This window comes from Leiobunum rupestre, chromosome 8 (assembly GCF_980474605.1).
Source record: "Leiobunum rupestre chromosome 8, qqLeiRupe1.1.hap1, whole genome shotgun sequence".
Lineage (NCBI taxonomy): Eukaryota > Metazoa > Arthropoda > Arachnida > Opiliones > Sclerosomatidae > Leiobunum > Leiobunum rupestre.
The window spans coordinates 29,952,667-29,962,078 of record NC_143391.1 but is presented as its reverse complement, the minus strand read 5'-3'; the positions used below and the strand labels follow the sequence as shown (position 1 = coordinate 29,962,078).

General features: G+C 40.0%; 1 protein-coding gene across 1 annotated transcript; it reads left to right on the top strand.

Annotated features, from left to right (window-relative positions):
- Window positions 1–7,486: 7,486 nt before the first annotated feature.
- Window positions 7,487–9,078, top strand: eIF1A (eukaryotic translation initiation factor 1A). The gene is made up of 6 exons (XM_090155315.1): window positions 7,487–7,648; window positions 8,047–8,130; window positions 8,187–8,290; window positions 8,356–8,488; window positions 8,551–8,645; window positions 8,727–9,078. The coding sequence occupies exons 1-6, from the start codon at window positions 7,633–7,635 to the stop codon at window positions 8,730–8,732; spliced, it is 438 nt and encodes a 145-aa protein (XP_090011441.1). The 5' UTR covers window positions 7,487–7,632; the 3' UTR covers window positions 8,733–9,078.
- Window positions 9,079–9,412: the final 334 nt, after the last annotated feature.

Here is a 9,412-nt window from a genome sequence, read left to right as displayed (position 1 = left end):
GTATGGAGGGACGTCGCAGCCACAAACGAATCGCGCTGGAAAAAAGAGGGCAGTAGCAAGAACAGCCTTCGGGACTACGCCTTAAAGCAAAAGCCAGCCCAAGAAGCCATATATGACAACAGCCGAGGAAGCTGCCTACTGCTCCAGGCACGCACCGGCACCCTCCCAACGGCAGCCACGGAGTCCGAGATCCTTGGGAACGCATCAACATGCAACCTCTGCGCTGCAGAAACCTTGGCTCACATCTTGGAAGAGTGCCCGGCGTTGCCCCCTTAGCGACTTTTAATACGCGAGTCCGAGCAAATGCCTATGGTAGTAGCCCCATCATCCCCGGATTATATCCGATGGCTTGGACTAACCGAAGATAAACAAAAAACAGAGACGACGGAGGCCACCAAACACCTCTTGGACAGGTGGTGGTTGCTCCGCAAACCTACAAAAAGACCAACGTGGTGACACACACCATGTCCCCTCACTGCGCCCCTTATCCGAAAGTTTAAGTGAGCCTCCCTGATTTAAAAGGGACCAAATTCGGAGTGGAAAAGTGAACTGAACTGAACTGAACTGAACTGAAGGCTATAAATAATTTGCACCCATGCTTTTGTATGCTTTTGCGCAAAAGCATGAATGCCTTTGTGCTAAATTTTAGCAAACTTCAAGAACATATGTTTGACGTTGAGTTGGGGATGGGCTATCATCGCAATAGTTTAATTAGAAAACTAATTATGTTCTATGCCAAAGTTCGCCTGAACAAAATTGCCAGAAACAAAAATCTGGAAATGAAAGTGAAAGCAATTAGACATAAGCTTTCTAAGCTTATTCTATTTCAAGGCCAGTAAATTTAAAACGTTTACAAAACTGTAATTTACGGTAATGTAGATTCTTGTGAACGTAATGATTTTCATAGTTTTTTAAATAACTTTTACGTGTATAATGTCATTGAAATAATAAATCTGTCTTTTTTACAACTCTACAATGTCGGAAACCGATCGAAGAAAATAAAAAAACCAGACGACCTTGCTTACGACGTTGCTTACGACGTTATGCCACGTGATCTTATTTAGTTTCAATTTTTTTATTAGATGGCGCGGATATGCCCGACCCGACCCGACCCTAAATAATTAAAAGAAATTTAGCCCGACCCGACCCGACCCGTAAAAAATGAAAATAATTTTTGCCCGACCCACCCGACCCGATAAATTAAAAAATCAATTTTGCCCGGCCCGGCCCGGAAACCCGACAAGACCCGAAAACCTGATAATTCCCGAAAACCCGACCCGACCCGACCCGACCCGACCCGGAAACCCGATAAGACTAGAAGAACCGCCGCAACCCCTAGCATGAAGCTTTTTATTTTGTTATATAGTGTAGATGTAGATATGCAATACAAAATATAACAAGAGGCATTTATTTATTTAAACAATTTTTGTGAAGAACAGTTTGTTGCGAAAGAGTTCGAGGACCAAGTGTCAGTCCCGTGCGGGAATATCTAGAATTCTTTCAAAGTACGCCGAGACACGCGACTTGCAATTTAACGCCGGGAAATCGAAAGTAAAACCAAAACGAAACGTAAGAGAAGTTTAGGCGAATCGGACGACTGAGACGACCTTGAAATGATAGTCAATAGACGCTAGTCGCGCTGCTCGCAGAACTCATTACGTCTATCTCTCTCCCACCCCCTCTCTCTTCATACAACACCCGAAGGGCCGAAACATTTCACACGACCTACGCAGTACGCAGTCGCGGGTAAGGGTCGGGCCGGTCCTTTTTTAAAAGCCCGGCCCTTTTGAAAATTGGCCCGGTCCGACCCGGTCCATTTAATTTTAAAATGAAAAAACCCGGCCCGACCAAAAATTTTCAAAATTTAGATTTGCCCGACCTGACCCGACCCGTAAAAATTAAAATTTATTTCTGCCCGATCCGGCCCAAAGCGAGCTCGGGCTGGGTCGGGCATAAAAAGCCCGACTCAATCGGGGGCCCGACTCGTCTCTACAGCTCCCCCCAATCCGATTATGGTTCTAGTCTCATTTCTATTTCTATGACGTTCACCATAGAAAGTAGTGCAAATTCACTTCCCTCAATTCCACCCCTCATCTCTGTGATGGAACCCTTTAAAAATTTGTGGAAAAAAAATTTGAAACTACAGTTTATATTGTTCAATATCAACAAAGACAACCTCACAACAGGAGGTTTACCAGGCTTTTTTCTTCTCTTAAGATAAATAAACTATTCGCGACCGAAAATTATCGCTATGCACCCTTTGAAACTTAATTAGGATAGGTCAATTGTATTAGTGAAATCTCCAGTTTCCTTGAGGAATGGTAGCGGCTAAAGCAGACACTAATAGTTTTTCCTCATCGTTATTCGTAAATTTTACTTTATAAATAATGATACTTGCATTTTAATATAAATTTTGTATCGTTTGTTTATATTTTGATAAGTTTATTTAAGAAGAAACGTTATTTGAAAAACCTGGAGTAATATTAAATAAAAACACGAACATTTTGTGTAAGTAAAGTAATTTTTATTTACTATAAAAACCGACTAGTTTTGGCACAAGGTTCGTAAAAGAAAAGTACTATGGTTTTGGCACACCTCTGTGCCATTGTCAAGGCTGAATGCTTACGGATGGCTCCCGCTAGAGGCCTGCGCCGATCTGATATGGGTCGGCGGTGGCGTTTGACCCAAAATATACCGGCGGCGGCGGCTTAAGCCGGCGTCTTCGGCGTGGCCAAAATGACCGGCGGCGGCGGCGGCGTACGCCGGCGTTTGTATAAATTTTAGAGCTATTTCTTGTAATGACAATTTAAAAAACACGCGACCAGAAGGGCAAGGGCAAATACCAACTCATACTAGTCCTTCCATGGACTAATTAATGTACTTCGCAAAGGGACGCCCCGTTCCCGAATATTTGCTTCGGGCGATTGTTAAATGTGTGCTCTGGCGGCGGAGTTAGGAACTAACTCACTAATGATAACCGGGGAAGAAGGAGAAGGGGTGAGGGGAGGGAAAATACAAATGTACCTCAGCAACTGGAAAACACGTGGGACTGTCCCAATTTGTAAAACGTTTGTTTTAATATTTTAAAGTACATTAATTAGTCCATGGTCCTTCCGAGCTAGGCTACTGGCCTGACGTCAAACGACAACCAAAAATATTCGCAGTTATGCCGGGTCGAAATTCGGTTGAAGGCTCGATATTGGCTTTTTATTTTTTTGATCGTGCTCTACGATAACGCTCTGCAGTGGCGTAGACAAGGACTGTTCAATGTCAACTCCCTGGGCCTACCTTGACTATACTAAATTGACACCCCCTTCTCGACACCCCACTTAATATTAACATTCTTGGACCCCCTTTGACGAAGTTCTGGCTACGCCACTGACGCTCTAATCCTTCCAATCAGAAATAAATCCGAGTTACGAATAATATCATTTTTGCTGCCGAAGGTTATCATCGCACCAAAGATAATCTAGACTACGTACGGTGAACATACATATTGCTATTTTGATATGTTATTTTCCATTTAAATATAATTTAAGGTATTATGATGTGATTTTATAAACGTACTGGACGTCTAAAATGCAGTATATCAAATGCTTCATTTATTGAATTTCAAGTAAAAAATTATTATTAGTCTCGGACTGGCCATAGAGGTAACCTGCCCGCGATGGCGTGGATCCCATGGACCGCCTCCGTAAACATGGTAGCGGTATAGTTGTTAAAGTTGGGACCCTTAGTCTCCCAGCAACCAAAAAATATTAGACCCAGTCCGCCATTGATTATTATAATGCAATTTTAGAAAACATATCGATAAACCAAGCAACATTTAAATTTAAAGATAATTAAAATGTGGATAAGCCTTGGTTATATTAGTGACTCTCTATAGCCAAGATAGCAATGCTGGAATCTATTGACGCTAACAATTGTAAGTGAAATTCTATTAATCTGCGTCGACCGAAATCCGAAAACCAAAATTTGTATAAATAAAAAAAGAAACGGCGGCGCGCCGTTCTTTGTATCGGCGGTGGCGGCGGTGGCGTGCGCCGATTTTCGAACAATCAGCGGCGGCGCGATCGGCGCGTTAAAAATTATCTGCGTTTAGCGGCGGCGCCAGCCTCTAGCTTCCGCTCGCTAAACGCGATGTTTTCAATGTCGAACTACTTTAACGCCTCTTCCCGAACAAGATAACATGGTGGATGGTCACACAATCATCTACACGGACGGGTCGTGTAGGGACGACTCAAGCTGCACGGGTGCCAGTTTCTGCATCCCTGAGCTAAAGGTCAAAAATCACACGATAGTCGACTCTGGGCATCCCATCAGCACGGTCAAATTGTTCGCGATTAATCAGGTGGTTTCGTACGCGCGAACTCATAGTCTTGGTGAAATCAAGAACGTATATATGTATAAGAACGTTGAACGATCAAATTGGCGCCTTTTGCCATGATAACTCCGCGGATTTTAGGGCGGAGTTTTTCTGAAACCGATTAAATAATGGCCCAAGCGATGCCTTTTGTTCAACGTTCTTATACATATATACGTTCTTGGTGACATCCTCATCTGCTCAGACTCCAAGACAGCTTTAACTATGCTCCGCGCTGGTAATGGTGCTGATCCATAAGTGTTTCGCTTTCGGAGTCTCTGTAGCGATCCCGGGTTGGTAAAGTTGCTGTGGGACCCTGCACATGTCGGCATTCTGGGCAACGAATCCACCGACCACTGTGCAAATGTGGCTAATTAATTTGTCCCCCAAAACATTTTCTTACGATACACTAAAGCTGCCCTGAAAGCCAGAGCCACAGATTTTGTCCTAAACCAATTCCACTCTTTGGGAAGGGTGATGTGCTCGCATTTAAACTTCTTGTAGGGCGCTCTATTCCCGCCCCTCCCCCTCTCCCAGCTCGTTTTGCTTACAATCTCGGGGATTAGGATTTATTTCGGTTAGCGGTGCAAACCAAGGACTAGTCTCTAGTCCATAACGCACCTACCATTGATACGATGGTTGATATTTTTCTATCATTCGTGGTGGAAGCTAAGGATGTGTGTGTCCCATCGGTAAATAAACCCAGCGTTCGGGATTACGCAGGGAACCGTGGTGGTCCAGTGAGACAGCTAGACTAATTAGGGCAAAGATGGACGCCTTTCGCGCTTATAGAATCTCTCCATCTAGTGATTCCCGACGTGCTTTCGCAATTCAGCGCAACCCTTTGGGAAGGGTGATCATGATCTTGACTTCGGTTTGACGTACTCCACTGTTAGACGCTACCTACAACGGCTCTCAGTTGCTAAATCTCCGGGTCCAGATAATGTTCACCCTCAGCTGTTAGGTGAGGGCGCTTAGTTTTTAGCCTCGCCTTTACTCTCGATTTATACACGCTCTATCTCACTGGGTAGACTTCCTGGGTTGTGGAAACAGGCGAACATCACTGCCATCCGTAAAACCCCTGGCTCCTTTTCCTATGATAATTTTAGAGGCATAAGTCTCACCTCTATCCCTTGTAAGCATTTGGAAACAAATGTTCGAGATACTTTGGTGTCTTTCCTCGAGAGTCTTCTCTAAAGATCAACATGGTTTTCTGTTACGGCGATCTTGTTTCACTAATATGTTGTCCACTCTTGAGGAGGTCACTCGATGTCTTGATGGTGGTGACTCGTTTGGTTTAATTTATTTGGACCTGCGGAAAGCTTTCGACACGGTGCCACATTCTCTACTTATTCGTAAACTGGAGCTTTTAGAGGTCCGCTGAGTTTCCCCAGGGTTTGGTTTAGGGTCCAACCCTCTTTATCATCTTCATCAATGACATGCCCCTGGTTGTCAAGGAGTCTTTTCTGAAACTATTTGCAGACGATAACAAAATAGGCCGCAAAATTTCGTCACTGGATGACTCGACGTCACTACAGAATGACATCCAAGCTCTTTGAGCAATGGGTGTCTTCCAATAGCATGGATTTCAACGGCTCTAAGTCATTGGTTCTGCATTGTGGGGATAAAAACCCCTGTTTTTGGGTACCGTTTGGGTGGTAGGCTGATTGAAGCTCAAACTGTTCTTGATCTTAAGGTTATGCTCAGTGGCCGTATGTTTGGAATTACTCATAGTCGTGCTGACCGCTGCTCGTGGTATGCGCGCTCTTTATTTACTACACCGTTCCTTTTCGCATTTCAGTGTTAAGTCGTTTACAATATTGTACAATGTGTATATTCGCCCTCATCTCGAATACTGCTCGAGTATTTGGTCGCCCCATCTAGTCAAAGATATTGAGCATATCGAGAGAGTACAAAAAAAGCCACGAAATTGGTTAAGGGTATGCGTACTCTTTCTTACGAAGAGTAATGTCCCTTAAGGACATTCGTGCAAGAAATGATCTCATTGAGACGTTCAAAGTTATTCATGGTCTATACAATGTCCAATATAATGAGTTTTTTTAGGTGAAATGGTCTGGGCGCAAACCCGCACAATTGTCAAAAAGCGATGTAATAGTGCGCAACGTCGTGTGTTTTTCACTCAACGGGTAATAAATTATTGGAATCAGCTCCTGCCAATTGTGAAGGTTAAATCCTCAGCTTCAGCGTTCAAGACCCGTCTTGATATGTTTTGTGGCTGGTAAATAAATAAAAAGAAATGTATATATCTATTATGCTGTATACCCATGTTGTATGTCACTTTCATTCATATTGTTTTCTTTTGTTTGTATATTTCGTGTTTCAGGGCTCAATAAGTGTATTTCACTTTCTTTTCCTGACTAATAAATATTATTATTATTATTGGTTGTTGTCCTTTTCGCGTGGCGGGTTTACTTCTTACACGTCGGTATTAAATGCGGCTATCCAGCAAGGTGAACTCCCTGTCATCACGGACCTTTGTACTCTACTGCGTTTTCTTTTATTTTTGGCGGAGTTTTGTCGAACTGTTATTTAGATTCAATTGTCATTCCTTTACTACTGTTATTACATGTAACTTGCTGATGATGGTGTGAAGGCCACGCTGCCACATACACCAAATTAAATTTTATTGTATTAAAAAAATATATATATAGTATAGTTTATTTCATTGAATTGGGAATAATACTGCTAGAATTACAATTACGATTTCGGTTGCCATGGTTACGTGGGACCTGTTCTGAGAAGACTGTACGAAATTCATCTTTATAAATAGGTGGTAGCGCCATCTATATTTTGTAAAGTTATATGGATAAAAATAAATAATTATTAGCTAACTCACCGTAACTTGTGTTAAAAAGGATCGTGTTGACAGAATAAAATTATTTTTAAACAACTTCAAAGTTTTGTTTGTTAGGAGAAATCATACATTTCAATTTCGCGTCAGATTAATGCAAAAATGCAATTGCCACCACTAGAGACAGATGCCGCCACGGTAGAACGATAAAGTTGATAAAGTTTCCTTATTGAATGAAATTGGTCCAGCGTCTATTTATTCCCAACTCAATGGTTTATTTGGAATTTTGGATAACATAATTTCATCATGGGCAATGTGTGACTATTAGTACGAGTTCCATTGTTGCTTGTATGCGTACTTGATTCTCGAGCGTATTTTAGGTCATCTTTTCATTGTATTTAAAACTCTATTTATTAGAACACATCTAATCTTTCGAATTTAAACCAAATTAATTACCATGCCGAAGAATAAAGGTAAGTTGTTCGGTTTAATGCCTGTATAAATATGTTTTGCGTTTCTGACCAAGGCTTATATTTCTGGTTATGTTGGCAACTTTTCGGGTTTTCATACATCAAGCTTAAATTCAATGTGACGCTTCTTTATTGGTTTTGACTTAACAAAATGGTTAAACTGCTTTTTGTTACACTAAATTTAAAAGAAAAAATATTTTGATGCTTATTTTTAAAAAAATCTTGATTAATCAATCTACTGTATTTATCACAAAATTTCCTTTTTCTATGAAGACTTCGTGTTAAAAGTTTTGTAATAATACTTTTCATTCTCATTGTAAAATAATAAGCTTATATAAAACTAATCAGCTAGGCTAATACCCAACTATATTAATTTATTAAAATTATCTTCATCCGTGTAGGAAAGGGAGGTAAAAATCGCAGGAGAGGAAAGAATGAGAATGAAACTGAAAAGAGAGAACTGGTCTTTAAAGAAGATGGACAAGGTTGAATATTTTAATTTGTTTTTGTACAAAATAATACTCACATTACTCAATTCTAGAGTACGCTCAAGTTATAAAAATGCTTGGAAATGGAAGGCTAGAAGCAGTATGTTTTGATGGAATGAAAAGATTGTGTCACATACGAGGAAAATTACGGAAAAAAGTAAATTAAATTTCTATTTTGTATTAAAATTGAGTGTAAAAAGTAATGTAAAGGTTATTTTTCAGGTATGGATCAACCAAGGTGACATAATTCTCGTAGGCTTACGAGATTACCAAGATGCTAAAGCTGATGTTATTTTAAAGTACAATCCAGATGAAGCCCGAAATCTCAAATCATATGGCGAACTACCAGAATATGGTGAATTGTTTTGGGATTTTCTTATTTGTTGACCTCTTTACTGATTTTGTTAATTTTTTCAGCTAAAATCAATGATACTGTCACATTTGGAGATGAAGAAGTTGATGACAACATTATCGAGTTTGATGAAGTTAGCGGAGAGGAGGATATTGATAACGTAAATATAAAATGAACTCACCTTTTTTATTATTAATCTGCCACCAACTTCTTAATTAAATGATTTTTCTTAACCCCACAGATTTAAATTTATTCAAAGCTAAAAAGCATTTTACTTGAACATGTATATCATTTTGAAATGACTTACAAAAATTTCGTGTTAAAGGAACTAACATTTATAAATTATTTTTTTGAAAACTGTCTTTTAAATATCGAAATTGTGATGTTAAGAAAAAAAGACTTATAAGCCATTCATTGTTGAGTTTCAAAACGAATGGAAAGGCAGGCCAGCAGAACTTCTTTATAGAATTCTGCTTTTAAATATTTTTGTTCTAGTAAGTTAAAAACAGAAGATTATGGTTTCTAAATTGTAGTGAATTTTCACGTTTGATTAAATACATTTTTTGGATATAAATGAAATGATTTTAGTTCAACATTATTGGTCATTGGTCAATATGGAAGCTTAATTCTTCTTTCTTTTTCGTTGTTTCCTTGGTTTAACCAGTCCAAGGGCAAATAGAGAAGCTTAGCATTTTAGGGAAATACCACCAGCGGAACTAAATTCAAGAGTCAGGTAGAATAAAAGGAGGGTAAAGCGTTTCATGTGGAAATTGGATTTGCAACGCCAAACATGGTATTTGTCTAAAACACTAATTTAGTCCAGCTGATCAAAATTCTTAGCTCCTACCTTTGTCCCTACCATATTTTACTTACCCTGCGTTTGATTTGTAATCTAAAAGGTCTCAGTAGCTCTGGCTCTAAAAAGTA